This window comes from Cucumis melo, chromosome 4, assembly GCF_025177605.1.
Source record: "Cucumis melo cultivar AY chromosome 4, USDA_Cmelo_AY_1.0, whole genome shotgun sequence".
Taxonomy (NCBI): domain Eukaryota; kingdom Viridiplantae; phylum Streptophyta; class Magnoliopsida; order Cucurbitales; family Cucurbitaceae; genus Cucumis; species Cucumis melo.
Window position 1 is genome coordinate 24,985,706 of NC_066860.1, and position 15,939 is coordinate 25,001,644.

The 15,939-nt window shown below is 33.5% G+C and overlaps 1 protein-coding gene across 2 annotated transcripts; it reads right to left on the reverse strand.

Moving 5' to 3' along the window:
* Positions 1–2,822: 2,822 nt before the first annotated feature.
* On the reverse strand, positions 2,823–12,449 carry LOC103500310 (telomerase reverse transcriptase). Of its 2 annotated transcripts, XR_540026.3 has the most exons (13): positions 12,118–12,449; positions 11,781–11,858; positions 11,329–11,394; positions 11,076–11,235; positions 10,234–10,652; positions 9,253–9,340; positions 8,650–8,794; positions 8,062–8,200; positions 6,609–7,751; positions 4,375–4,943; positions 3,741–4,013; positions 3,201–3,626; positions 2,823–3,090 (listed from the first exon to the last, which is right to left on the reverse strand). XR_540026.3 is itself a non-coding variant. In XM_008463571.3 (12 exons), the coding sequence occupies exons 1-12, from the start codon at positions 12,397–12,399 to the stop codon at positions 3,353–3,355; spliced, it is 3,636 nt and encodes a 1,211-aa protein (XP_008461793.1). In that variant the 5' UTR covers positions 12,400–12,449; the 3' UTR covers positions 2,823–3,352. The 2 variants fall into 2 exon arrangements, 1 of the variants encoding a protein (XP_008461793.1); XM_008463571.3 differs by having other exon boundaries at positions 2,823–3,626.
* Positions 12,450–15,939: the final 3,490 nt, after the last annotated feature.

Genomic DNA, 15,939 nt, shown 5'->3' on the forward strand with positions numbered 1-15,939 from the left:
AACTAACTCAAAGCTATTATTGAAAGCGAGCATATAAATAACTTTCTTCAAAACTGATTTTTGTCTAAACATTGATCCAACTCTAATGGATATACCAGTATGAGATGATTCAAATGCATTAAGGTCAACAATTACATTTTCACTATGCGAGTCTTTGGTTCTAGGTAATTTACTACTCAAATATGGGGTATTTCCAATATCAGTAGCAAGTACAGTGTCAACGACAACAAGTAGATCATTGCCAGGGAATTTCGGCATGACTAACATAATCTGACACATCCTTATCATCAACAATCCGAATGAGGTTCGAATTGTTGCAATCTTTCCAGTAAACGGTCAACCTAGAGACAGAAACTTCTGAATTTGGAAAAAGTCTACGTTGGATATGATGGAAAAAATAACAAAGAGCATGCAGCAGCGGAAGAAAATGATCATACTTTACTCTATATGCATCTAAACGATTTAGAAATTAACATGCAACTACTGAACGATAGACTTAAACGAAGAATATAAAAAGTAAACGATGAGCTTACCTTTGTAGTTCTCAACTTATTCTTCGTTCCAAAAAACTTCTCTACCTGTAGATCACGAGCATAGGACAACCACTATGTTGACCTACTAATCTCAGGACCAAGAACTGAGTTATGGGACACGTTTTTGTGAAGTAAATCTTTTAGAGAGAAGGATGGAGGTAGGTGTATCGTTTAGATAATTTTATGAGAATCGTCATCATCTTCTTATTCTGAAATGATAAGTTTATATAGAAAAATTACATGCAAAATGCATGCAATTTATTTCATATAATCTCAACACTTAATTAATCCATTAACTATTAATGAAATTAGTGGCTTCTAATTCATTATAAGCTGCCACATTTTCCACTAACATTTAGTTAATAAGGAAATTAGTCAAAGGACAATTTGGTTATTTGACCAATTAAGTCAAAGTCAAACTTTGACTTTTTTGAGTCAAAAGTCAACTTTTTGACTTTTTGCTATTTTACCCACCTTGACTAATTCTAACCTCCCGAGTATGAAACATTTTTCTAAAATTCAAATCATATTTGAATATAAATTTCGATCAAAGTTTTGTTTTTTAAAGTCAAAAGTCAACATGTTGACTTTTACAACTTTGACCATTTCAAAACTTTCCAAGCTTCTAAATATGAATCTATATTCATATTTATTTAAATCATATTTAAACACAAAGCTTAAAGTTTATATTTACCGACTTATATCTTATATACTTGTCGGTTTCTCTCTCTTTTCCTAATTCGAACAATTCAAGTTACTTCAACATATTGTTCTTTTAGACCAAGCTTAATCAACATTCGTTAACTAAAGAGTCATTCCACTAAAGACTTTTAGTTGCACTCCCCTCACTATAGATATATTTCTGTCCACCTGATATAACCATGATGAGTAAGTTGATCATTCACAGGTTGTTTGTAATCTTGATTGGGTTAAAAAACCGTTTTACCCCCGAGAGATCCACTATTGAACAATTGGTTTAAGGTCCGACCTATAAACCTGAGTCTTTCTCGGGCCAATAAGAAGGTGGGACCTCTTGTTCAAGACTTGGATTCAGTCCTTAAGAGAACAACCTATCTACTATCCCAGAAGTGGGTAGGAGTGAATTCCATCTTGCACCCTATGTCCCTAGCTATCCACTCGATCTTATCCCTGAAATGGGAGACTTATTGGGCCAGCGATGATGAGCTATATTCACCTATACAGATCTAAGGATACTAGCAAATGAACAGAAGTTCATAGTTAGCTCAGGATTAAGATCAAGTTACCTAGGTCATCATAATTAAAATAGTCAGTTTATAGTTTACGGTGTTATAACTAAAAGTGACTATTTCGAAGTTCCAGTCTTATGCAAACCATTTACAAAGGACCCCCTCACTCTCATGTCTCTACATGAACAATTCAAGGATTACATCGTTTGTACTAACTACGGTGCAGACCGCATCCATAGTGTTTTTTCAGAATAAGACGCCCAATCTTATTCATACTATAGACTATTTGGGCTATTAACTCAAACTTAATCCATGTTTATATCTCTACATAAAGTTCAAGTGTATTGACAAACTTAGTAAAATAACCTCGGGACCTTAATTTATTGGTTTTAAGATTATAGCATTCAATAATAAAATTTATTGAATCAAATAACAAAGTACGAGTTTTAGGACATAAATTCCAACATGATGCAATTTACAAATTCTTGAAATGATGATGAAACTGGAACATATACATTAATGATGCAATTTACATTATTTTCTTCTCTTCTTTTTTATTTTGACCTCAATTAAATTAAGGTGCCTATTTTTAGATTGAAAAAAAAAAGGACAACCGCAAAAATTTAAAAAAAAATTATGATAATAAAGTCCATTTTACTACATTTTTAAATTACAAAAATAGCAAATTTACATGCAAATAACATTTTTAAATTACAAAAATAGCAAATTTACATGCAAATAACACTCTGATAGCCATTTAATAACTATCTTATATATATAATTACTTGTCAAATTTGCAATATGCAAAGAAGATAGGCTATAGGTTACTTTTTTTCTAAAATTTTTTTTCATCCAATGCAATTTCTCTTGAAAAATCAATTAAATAATTGACTTTTACCTAACAAGGGCGGTGATAAGGCATATTCCCCTATCTACGTCTATCTAGTTCAGAAGGAATTTTTGCTACCCTTGTAGGGAAAAAAACACCCCCACAAAAAAATGGAAAGTTAGTGTAGTGTTTGAGTAAAGATTTAAGTGAACTTATTGTTTAATAATCAAAGAAGTTTAAACATTCTAAAAATAGAGATAAAAAACACTTAAAAGTACTTTGGGAGAGTATTTAAGTAATGTATTATAAGCACAATGAATAACATCTTTAAGGTAGTTTTGTGAGAATTCATTAATCACTCTAACTCAAGATTTCTAAACTCCATTTGAAATTTTGAAATAAACTTAAACTATTCTCCTAATAAAACTCAAAATTTTGGTGAATAATTCTTTTTCTGCTCTTCAAAGATGGAGCCAATATTTCATTGTCTTCTAGTAGGATACCAACGGAAGTGGGAAGCCTTATAGAATCCAAGAGAACTAATTAGTGTCAACTCCATGCACAAAAATCAACCAGAAATGACTGCCCCTAATGTCGATTGTAAACCTTCAAAAACTACCAAATACTTACCATCTAGAACTCGTAGTTTCAGATTTTGGATGGCAAAAGCCTTTCGATCTTCATCAGTGCCAACTCCATGCACAAAAATCAACCTGAAACGACTGCTCCTCTAATGCCAAAGGTAAAGCTACAAAAACTACCAAATACTTGCAATCTGAAAACTAGTACTTGATTTCCCAGAGTAAGGATGAACGTGAGACATCAACCGCATAGATACAATCCGAGGAGATGCAGTCCGACAACCGATGAGCCAATAATCTCGATTTTAACAATGATAGTAACCGAGTATGCCGTGCCTGTTTCCTTGTCAATACTTGAACATAAGCATTTAGTCCTAGCCATTCAACTTCTTCATCCTCTAGCTGCAGACTTGGACGTGGAAGAGAATCGAGCTGAATAGAAGACATCTTATTCTTTATGAGCACATCCATGTACCTAACCACGTGAAAGCATGAATGGGAAACAGCAGAAATATGTTCAGCAAACATCAACAATTAAACTACATAGGTTTTCGAAAGCAGCCGCGTTAACCAAGAGCATGAGACTGACCTTAGAGATCTTAGGATGATCTTTAAGAGAAAATTTCTGCTGAATTTGCATATATATGATAACTGGCATATGTAGCAATGGAACTTCATTGCACATATTAGAAATGCTTGAAAAATGTTTAATCTCACAACTGCAGCAGTATTGATATTCGTATCGTAAAATATTGGATGACATTTGGGCCTTAAATAGTCACACAGCTTTTCCTTTAGATTATGTCCCGGTTTGCCTTGCCAGGAAACGGTTAGGCTTGAACTTAAGTGGTTATTCAAATACCTGCCATAAACAACACAAGTTATACACATGGGAAAAAGAACATGTTAAATGACATAAAATTGGCTCGATAATTTGTTGGCTCCTGAAGCTCAACAGGAAAAGGAAAAGAAAAAACCTAAGTGTTACATGATTATGAAATAGCTAAGGTCCCAAAGAAAGTTAATAGTTATGAAAACTTAAGAAATTGATTTTTAAAAGCTAGTTTTAGTTTTTTGAACTTAGCTGAGAATTGTAATGTTTCTTTAAGCATCATAAAAACTACCGAAACCAAAATAATTACTAAACTAACTTTTTGTGGATCATAACCAAATACAACATTGATACAAATAAAAACAATATTAAATCATGAATGGCACCTAACTTTGTGTAATCTGCCTGAATTTCGAGAGTCTGGCAGTTGATGAGCAAACCAGCCCATCGAAGAAATGAAACACCATCTTTACCAACATACACTCTTTTGGAGACGATTCGGTATGTATTGGCCACATCAAAGTTCATACCAAACTTTCTTTCATTCATGTAGCAATTATATGCCCGGAATCCTCTGTGAACTCTGCATAAGAATTTTTCTGCCAGCAGCTTCGAGGACGATATGAAAAGGAAATCATCAATAAATCTAAGCAGCATATAGCCAGGATTTGTTATCATTTCATCCACGTTGCTACTTGGGGAAATAGAAGGGTCAAAACGATTTTGTCCCAAAGATACTTCATTAGCCCTAGATGCAATAACTTTTCCAAGAAATGGAAAAAGTACCTTCCTCTCTAAATCTCCAAAGTACAATGAGCAGAGAAAAGATGACAAAACACTTCCTTGAGAAATACCTGTTCTTTGTATGTAAAACTTTTTATCAAATTGCATAACATTTCGCTTCACGTGCTCATGTAGGATACGAATGAAGTCATTCTTGTTTACGAAGCTGCTCCGTTCCTACAATAATTAGCTAACAATTAGAGAAGAATCTTAATAAAGAAAAATATATAAATTCATCCAGAACAGGAAGATCCAATGTCCTATTGTTCCATAACCACATTTCATGAATAATGCTTTTATTTTAACAAGTAATGTTTCCATCTTCCTAAGGATGAGGGGAAAATGAGTCAACTTAAGAGAAATATATCGATGCCCGTGTTTAGTCTCCAGCTTCAGAATGTTGATGCAATAAAGTAACATTTTAACTAATGTCCTCCCAACGCCCATAATGAGTCTCAAATTTTAAAAATAAGTCAATATGTTGATGTTATTGCATATTACATATCTTGGACTATTGCATTGTGAACTAAGTAGAAGCATAGAATTGACTTCACCACCAGAAAATTTAAAGTTCAAGATAAAATTACATTTTTGGTCACCTGAAGTTTGGTTTAGGTTGCATTTGAGGCCCTGAGTTTTCAAACTCGGCAGCTACCCTACGGTGCATCCTAGGTCCCTCGTTCATTTTTCCATTAATAACAAAAAACTAACATGACACATTTTTATAAAAAAAAATTAAAATAAATGTTTTTCTAATATTTGAATTATATCAAAAGGCAATAAGTTATTTCACTTTTCTCCTTTCTTTCTCTTCCCTTTTCTTCCTCCTTCCATCCTTTTCCTTCTCCCATTCAGACCTGCTACCATCAGTTGAAGCTGCCACCGTAGCTATCATCGGATCATAAATCGTGAGGGTTAGGGCATTAAGGGCGAAGTTCCTACGAGTTGTGTATCTGAACTCCCTTAGCCCTCACACTTGTTGGCAAAAGGCTTTCAGATCTCAATTCTTTTTAGACGGAAAGAAAGAAGAGTAGGGGAAAAACATTACAGTCACCAGCTATAGTTGGTGGCAACTAGTTTAAATAGGAAAAGAAGAAGATGGAAGGAGAAGATGTTAAGAGAGGAGTAAAAAAATATTTTTGGAAATAGAAGGTAATAGTTTGTATATTTGTTAACATTTTAATTCATTTTGCTCTGTTCGAAAACAAAACCATTTTTTAATTTTTAATTTTTAATTTTGGAACAATATTCTTTTTAGTAAAGTGAAGAGAGACCAAAGGTGCTAACAAAAGCAAACTTCAAAAATAAATTTATTTGAGTTTGAAAATTCATGGACTCAAAAACAACATAAACCAAACTTGAAGGACTAAAACTAAAATTTTTCCAAAAGATTAAATAGCCAAAAGCTTTTAAATTTTATCCTGTGTGCAAATATGAATCGCTTATTAATGTGTGCATGGATGCCCAAACGCAGTTGGATTTAGGATTTAAAAAAGACCAACAATAACAATAAAAAAAAATTGCCACAGTAAACAGAAAGCAAATCAAAGCTACTGTAAAGATATTTGTGGTTATAATTGGGGGGAAAACACGATGGTCATCCTTCGCAAGGATATTGTGAATAAATTATTTAAAATTTTAATGGAAAGAAGAAAGTAGCCTAATAACAATCTGGCTTATGGGACAAAGGCATCGACTAGCTCTTTACCACATCTAATCTTTGCCATTTAAAATGATCGTGTAGGACTAGCAGCAATACAATTTCAATGAATCATATATAAATTATAAAAAATGAAGCTACAAAGTTTGGATTGAGAACAGAGAGTAACTTGTAGAAAGCACCTGATTAACAAGGACGCTATGCAAGGAACGAAATTGTGAAGAAGAAAATCTTGGACTGATATTTGGATCAATCAACATTACATTCTCATGAGCCCACATAGTCTTCTTTGTGCATAAAATCTGATGGTACTGTTTAAGATGATACTCATCTTTCACGATAATAGTTTTCATCACATCAAGCAGCTTATCTTGATCAACAGAATCAAAAGCATTTGATACATCAGAAACGACAAGGAATAAGTCCGGCATGGAAGCTTTAGCCTTCTTCACGCCAGGTAAAAACAGACGTAACTTTTGATAGACATCATTGTAATCAAATACTGACGATCCCAATAGCTCTGGTTCTTTTAACTTAATACCTTTCAGAACAGCGTGAGTGTCTCTAAGAACATTATTTACGGACTTGTAGTACTTAAACTCGACAGGCTTTTTCTCTCCAAATCCGCCACAAGATCCGCCATTTTCTGTCGGCATTTTTGAATATGCCTTGAGATTTGCCAGAATCCTTACTCCATTTTCTTTTGGACAAAGCCTAAGTTTGGAGAAACCAAATGATCTATTTTTCAGAATATCTCTGACAGTCGAGTCATTCAAGTAACAATAACCTTTATTTTTAAAGCTAGTCGTGGCACCTTTTGTTAATTTTTCCCATATCGACTTCCGGAAAAAATAAACATCTTGTCTCCCAAATTCAGTTTCGGTGACATAGAAGTGTGCTTGTATCAATGGTACAATCAAATGTGAAAATAACCAATAAATCCAACTTTCGATAAACTTCCTCTTCTCCGCAGAGTTCAACACCCTACCATTCTGGCAACATGAACTTTTATCTGATAAAAATGAAAACCGTGAGGTTTTCAATTGATGCATAGCTTGCTTCAAGGAAAAGCTTTCAAATCTTCGTAATTTTATAAACTTGAAAATATTTCTCCTTAATATTCTCCAATTAGAACAGGTACCAAGCATATCTGGAGGAACTATACTCCGACAGACAGCCCATATGAATGAGACCACCTGATTTTTGGGGCAATAGATTTTCGCTGCAAATTGAGGATCAATTGCTTCTAGATAATCCTCGCTTCGTATGGCATCAGAACCACCAGTGTCTTCGCCAATTTCCGTATTCGACTCACTTCTATGACACTGAAAGATTTTGATGTCTTTATAAGCAAAAAGATTGTAGCTCACTGAATAGCTTCAGCTGATACAATAACACAATATCAAACTTTCGTAACTTTCCACTAAGGTTTGACGAACTTTAGAAAAGGAGAAGGTATTTTCATAGTTGCAGTTGTAGTGTTAACGAACAGTCCATGATAAAAGAATGTTATCGGTAGAATAGAAGTAATAGTCAATGATTTAAATGAATGACTGGTAATACCCAAGTCCCATCAAATTTATAGATTCATCAACATCAATATACGTTCTAATGCTTTCCTCAAATAGTACTAACCTCAACCATGGAGCCCGAATTTCCAGTGGATATTTGTTCTAATGATGGGGCACCACAGTGCTTATCCAACAATCTAACGTATTGACAATTACGACTTCTACGTATCAGAACTTTGAGCAATTTGGTAAGTGAACGATATCTGGAACCAAAATATCCTTTCAGAAAAGCATTTCTTGAACCAAAAGCATGAAATCAGAAAATAAACAAACGGAAGGTCAGAATATACGAGGAGTTCCATTCAAAAACCTCTAAGGGCCTTGATAGTGACAGCCAAGCTACAGGTATCAATCTGTTTTTCGCATCCATCCTCAAATATCAAACTAGTTTAGGAAAATTTCTTTAAAAATAAATGAGTAAATAAATAAGTCTTCGACAGCAGTAGTCGTGCAACGGCTATCATTATTTTTTTTGTCCTTCACAAGTCAATACCCTGGAATACGAGTTTTCCAACCTCTTTCATTCAAATAACCTTCAATCCCAATCTCCCAAAGAAGAGACATGCCTGATTAAGTCTTGCTAGACTCAGAATCATTTGTTAGTTCAGTTAACTTACCTCTAATAATATCAAAGAAGGTACAACTCACTTACACGCATTTTGATCCAAATGGACAGGTGCCACTGTTGCAGAAGAGTAATGAGGAAGGAGTATTTCCGTTTGCAATGTATGAACCAAATATATATCCAGCAAGACTCTCTGAACCAGCAAAGTTTGGCCTTAACGAACCAAGTATATCTGATGTTGTAAAAGAACACATGATTTCAAGGCCCAAACTGTAACAGACTAACAGCGAAATGAAATGTAATCAAGGAACATCGTCAATGTTTTCCAGTAATAGTTCTAAAAGAAGATGACATTTACTAAAACAAAATAAAAGCGTGAGACGAGAATTTTTTGGCAGGATTGGCCACCAATGAATCATAAACCAAATAAAGGTTAAACTGGCTACTATTTAAACAATAAATAACAACCATTTCGATGGGATAGGCCATTTTACTTGGAAAATGGTTTGCATCCTGAAAATTTCTGCAATTACGTGTGTTAATTTTAGGTTCTGGAGACACAAATCCATTATAGATTTCAAAAGGCTCATAAGCTAATAATATAAGAATCACCAAATAAAGAAATCTTAAAGATCATAAAGCAGCAAATAAATAGATAGAAAGCAGTAAAATAACTAAAACATAGGATACTTCCTTTCAGAAGATTTGTTGAACTGTCCAGGTTGTAAAACATAGATTTCCTGTTAATGTAAACCTCTTTTGTAATCTTTCGAGATTGCTACAATAAAAAACCAAGGCACTGGTACAATATAAATAAATCCATGGTCGGATAGGAAAAGGCAAAAAGTAAGTTAGAAAATGTGAAGTGCAAATAAGAATTCCACAAGTTAACAAATCTATATCACTCAATCTGCTACGGACATGCACTGAATTTGCTAACTCTATTTTACCATTGGTTCTATTATACCCGTTATTTAAACTGGAAGCAAATGAATTCATAGTTAGAGCTAATTTTGGACTGCACTGGTTTTGATCAGAAAGGACAAACTTCAGACTTCGGAACACGAGGATAGGATTAAAACAAAATTGTTAAAAACATACCACTTTTTCAGCGGCATTTAACCAAATAAACTTTTAAGTTATGATTTAGAAAGATATGCAAGCTACACATCATATACTTGCCAAAAAAAATACATTGGAGTAGTGTTTTTCCCTTGCATGTGTTGCATAGTTCTGTGAAGTTGTTGTGTCAAAATAGTTAAAAAGGTAATATTAACCATTTATTAACTTTTAAACTGGTATTAACCGAGGAAAAAAACGAGAAGAAGGAGGTCTGAAGAATTTCTGTATTTATGATTTAAAGTAACAAAAGATGGCATTACATAAGCAGCAATGCAGACCCTACAATTGGCAGCCAAATACAGGAGCATGACGTAACCAACATATGTATGCGTAAAAGGTAAAAGGCTGAGGAAAATATAACACACCAGTAAAGACACGCCAGACTAGACATAAATGATCATGTGATTTTGGTTGTTTAGTTTAACAACTTTTGAGGGCAGATATCACATGAAAATAAAAAAGTCGATGCCTTTTCAAGATAACACCACCAGCCCTCAAATCATAAATGTTTTAATCAGTTTTATGTACTGCTCATAAAATTGAATTTACCATGTGGGAGTGGCATGACTGGTAACTCAACTGATGTGGAGGCTTCGCATGCAAGGTATTCTTACCAGAATACGTTGATGTGCAAGGAATCGAATTACAATTATTACCAGGATCTAAAAGCCTACGCTGTCTTTTCCGTTGCCATCTAAATGGCCTTCGTCGCTTTCCAAGTTCTGTAACAGACTGGCTAGACTTTTCTGATTGCTCATTTGAATTATTTTCATGAGTCCGATTAGGCATACTGATCGATTGACTGATTACGTTTGATAAATGGGACTGTTTGTCCTCTTGATGCCAGCATGATGATTGGACATAGCTACTTTCACACCCAGAAAAATATCTGGCATGAACGGGAGGCAAAGGATCATTGAAGGAACCACTAGGTTGATGACCATCTCTTTTCCTCTTCTTCTGCAGTTCTGAATTAAATTTGAACGCCATTACCACAAAATTTCTTGTAATCTTTTAAATTATAGATCCCATAATACTTGTAAATTTGGGAAAACACTTGGCATTTCCAGAAGGGGAAAAATAATGAGAACAAGATAAAAAGAATCAAAAGACGGCGTGAATTCATTGACATGAGCAATGTGCCAGTGGTTCTATCTTAGAGTTATTATAATTAAACTGGTCTTATTTAAAATTAAGAATAATTGGGATGACCTCTTTAGCATCTGATTTTTATTGTACTACCAAACTTCCAGAGCAGAAAAATGAAGGTAAGGTAACAAAGGATATCAATTTCAAATGTTATTTGAAGAACTAGACAGAATTAGATGCAAATGGCATTCATTTAAGAACTCTGAGATATAATAACTAAAAGTCCTGCTTATCACATTTACCAGATAAGTTACGTTGATTTGAGGAACCAGTTGAATATTCTGACAACTTATTGCACAAATTATTGATGGGAAGACCTGCCACCTGATGGTGCCTCTTCTGTGATGTGAGCAAGAATATCGAACTATTCATTAGCAGATAAATCATCATATCATCCCTAACCTGCCGATTTAAAATCACACACAAATATAAGCAAATAACAAAGAACAATTTCATAACTTTAAGACGATGAAAAAATCTATAACCACAGTATACCCTGCTTAAGAGAAGATCCCAGGCCGGACAAGTTAAAAGATCAACAATGGGACTTGACTGGGCGAGCTGATAAAATTAAACAAGATTGGTTAATCATGAAATAGGCAAAGAGGGCAAAGAATAAATAACAAATAGAAATGTTAATGTGCATATCACCTTCAGCCAGATAATAATCTATCAGAACTAATGGTACAACTAAAGACATGTCTAGTTCTTAGTCCTAAGAAATAAATAATGCCTTAATCAAATCATAATATAAAATAGAACAGAGCTGACTCCAAACTTCATTCAGCCAAGAAAAATATAGGACACTACGAGTGAGGGAGAGCTACACAAAGGATATTTCCTACCAAGACAATCTACATACACGTATACAGAGAGAGGAGAGATACAGGATTAAACACCATAGAAATTATGATTTGTTTAGAGAAACAGGAATCGTGAATTCTTACGGTATTAAAACCACAGCAAATTAAATTGCTATCAACCGGCTGAGTACTGATTATCATTTGGATACACCTCACCACAATCTGTAAAACGTAAATAAAATTTAATCACAAACAGCTGATAAAAAAAAACGACTCAAAAACCCTCTCGTAACCATAGAAGTCCCACATAAATATGCAGCATTTCCACGGTTCAAAGCAGCAGCAATGGTAATTAACAAGAAAGTTATACTTTAAACAGAACACGCCGCAAAAAGAAAGTCCACTTCTCCTTTCCATTATATGTAGCTTGTATTAAATAATCTCACCACTATTGGCACTTCCACGAAACGTAAAAACGAACCTGACGCTGAGACCAGCGGGATTCATTTGAAAAATCATAGACTGGAGACGCCTTCTCAGAGATAACGACGTAACACTGAGTCAAAAGCTGTCGATAATGACAAGGATCGTCTGGTCTAAGAAGGAAACCTTCTGGAGTTGCACCGCTGCAGCGAAGACAACGGCGTTTGTGGCAGAGGCAATCGGGGGGAGGAAGTAAGGAAGTGATGGTGTCGGCAAGGGTGCGAGCGCGACGGGAGAAGAGGCGCCATAGAACCTCTGGAACTCGAGGCTTCTTCACCATGTGGAAAATGGAAGGGAAGATGAAGAGTTGCTTTGCAGCTATGGAGGGAGAAGGATCAGTGGTGAAGTGAAGGCCTTTTCTTTGGAGTATTTTGCCGCCTTCTCTTGGCAAATTAAATTTGAAAAAATAAAAACAATTATTTATATTAAGGTTCCAAATGAAATGAGGTTGTAATGGATTAATCAAACGTAAATTTTCAATAATGCTTACAATTAGTTAACCAAATGTTGATTGTACTTTAATTGATCATTTTAATTATTAATTTCTATAAATTAAGACCATTTTTTAGAGTGTTCTAGATGTATATTGTACATATACGTGTAAACGTTAGTCTACTAATATTTTTTAAAAAATAAATGAAAAATGTATATCATTTTTTCTCAAATTTGGTCTCAAAAATGTAACTTTTGGATGGTAAAGAAAAATATCAATTAAATTTTATGGTGAAAATGGTGTAAAACTTGAATTAAAACGAGGTTAAAAATGAATGTGTAGTTTTTTAAAAATAAAAAGTAGTAGATAGTAAAAATAAACAAAAGTTTACTAACAATTCAAGTTTGGGATGTAATCAAGACAAGATCATCAAACAAAAATAACATTTAGTTGACTTAGCACAACCAATTACTTTTATAAACTAGTACAAAACGTGCATGATACGTATAAAATATAATTTCATGAGTAGTGTTTTAATGCATGTAAATAGTACATTCTAAAAAGAATACAAATATACTGTATTTTTATTTCATTCTAGATAGTTGTTCGTGCATGAAAAAAGAAAATAGTTTGTTAGTTATACATGCTTAAATTGATATTTTAATGACTTATATATTATAAATATGCATCAAATTATTTTTAAATAAGGCAAATTTGTTTAGTACATTTGTTTATAATGTATGATATAAACATATGGATTTAAAAATATTGTAACGTGGTTCTGGTTGATTGACACCAACATATAGTACACCATAAATATTTGATGTACGTAATTGAAGTTAAAAACATATCTAGTGGGAGACTTTTTTATTTTGTATTTTTGGAGTTCGGTAAGATTCGATGCTTTAACTTTGACTTTTGTTAAAAAAGGAAAAAAAAAAAAAAGAAAATTGTGGTAAAATTGGAGTAAAAAGTTCCAAGTGTTATTAACCAAAATATAAGATGCATTTTGGGAAGAGTTGATTTATGGAAGGGTTAGTGTTATGATAAAACTAATATTATGATAAACCTAGTTTTATCATAACCCTTGTTTGGAGGAAGGGTTTAGAAATGTATTTTACGACAAGAGGTATTTGGAGGAAGGGTTATAACATGTTATGAATAAGATGTGTTTGGTGGAAAAGTTATGTGGAAAGGGTTGGGATTTTATGATAAGATGTGTTCGGGGAAGAGTTTATGGGAAATTTGTGATAAAATTTATTTGGAGAAAGTGTTATATGGGTTGGGTTAATAATTTTTTTATGTAGTATAATATTTTTTAAATGAGATCGTAAATATGATAAAAAAAATTCTTATTGCATATTCTTTTACGAAAGCGTCAAACTCGTCTTATTGCAAATAATTTATTATATGTGTAATATTATTTAATTAATAAAGATAGTTGTCCAATTTGGAATTAATTTTTGAACATACTATGAAAAATTTATTAAAATTATTTTTTTAGAAAGACAAATTAATTATTTCCTATTTGTAATTGACGATAGCGATATTCCTCTATTTTGAACATATATTACCTGGTATAACGACTGAGTGAAATTGTTACTATTTTCCTTAATTTTAAATAAACATTATGAACGGAAAAAATAGTTGTCTACAATTGAAAAATCATAAACAGTCAATATCATACACAAAAAAAAGTAAGCAAATAAGAAGCAACCCAAATCAGTACAAACATAAACTATCTCGTCATGTCTCGTATGAGGACTCTACAAAATCCCTCCCTCTCATCCTCAGGCATGAGTACGAAAATATGATACACGATCATTTAGATTTGGTACATGATCGTTTAGATTTGGCTAAACGAATTTTTTTCAAACTTTGGTACACGATCATTTAGATTTGACTTAAAATATGGTACACGATCGTTTAGATTTGACTCAGAATATGGTACACGATCGTTTAAATTTATTTTTTTAAATTCTTTTGGTACACGATCGTTTAGATTTGTCTACATGATTTTTTTTTTACACAATCCTTTACTTTTTTTACACTATCGTTTACATTTAACTACTCCAATCTAAATAATACACGATGAACCAAATAACAGTTTGAAAAAAAAAACAAACGAAGATGGAAGAAAAGAAAATTTATGTAACTTTCCCAAACCATAATACAAACATGCAAAATTCATGTTCAAGTCTAATATTAAAAAGTAGATGATATAATGTATTTAAAATGTCTAAATATTCTCCATCAACTCTTCATGGAGATCATATTTTTTGCTTGATGTTTGGCTCTCATCAACTTCACTAGATGTACAACCAAAAGATCTTTTCTCAAGGATGTCATTCTTTCTCTTTACATTCTCCGCATATACATCTAAGAATGATGAGAAGAAACTGCCAAATTCGTCTCTATTTCTTCGAACTCGTTGCAGGAGAAGGAGGAATTGAGAGCCATAAAAAAACACACAGAAACACAACAAACGCCTCTGGTCATTCTCAGCAGAAAAAAAAAATTTGAAAAAAAAATTCATCAGTAAAATCGGCAAGAGAAAGAGGGATTGAGAGTCATACCTTTAGTCCGAGAACGAAGAAGAAACAGATCACGAAGAGAGCTGGAGAATAAATGGAGAATAAAGAGAAAAGAAGAATCGTCAGAGAAGAAAGCGGCCTAAGAACGAAGAGAAGAAACGGAAGGAGAGAATAGGAACAAAACGAGGAGAAACTCTTTTTTATCGTTTCCACAAATTTCTTATTAAACCAGAAACGTTTCCTAATTATTTTAGGAACAAAAAACAAGAACGTTACCAAACACGTATGTTTCTTAAAAAATTAGAAACAAAAACGGGAAGTACAACATAGGCAAAATTAAATCCCAATAGAAAGTACAACATAGCCAAATTAAATCAGAACATAATCGACAAATCGGGCTACATACATATATGGAAAACAAAAAGTGTAACAAAATCAGTTTGTATAAATTGTTAAACTCATCATCGGCTAAAAAATTGGATTCAAAAGAGTCCAATACCTCCCTATCAAGCTTCATCGGCAACCATTCGCAGACAACGATGAAAGTTTATGTCTTATCAGATCCGAAATGACGAAATGGCAAGCGAAACACCCAACTGCAACAATGGAACCTCAAGCTGCAAGGAGGGAGATTTGAAGGGATTTGATGAGAGAGAACACAAAACGAAGGAGAAAAGGGTTTCGCACGAACATCGGTTGAGGGAAAAACCTGAACACAGGTTGAAGACGATAAGGCAGGGGAGGGTTTCGACCGTTTGAAGGAAAAATGAAATCGTGTTAAGGAAACCCTAAAACTAGGATTTCCTTAATATTGGGCCCAAATAGGGGTTAGGATTAGGCTAACCTAAGCCCA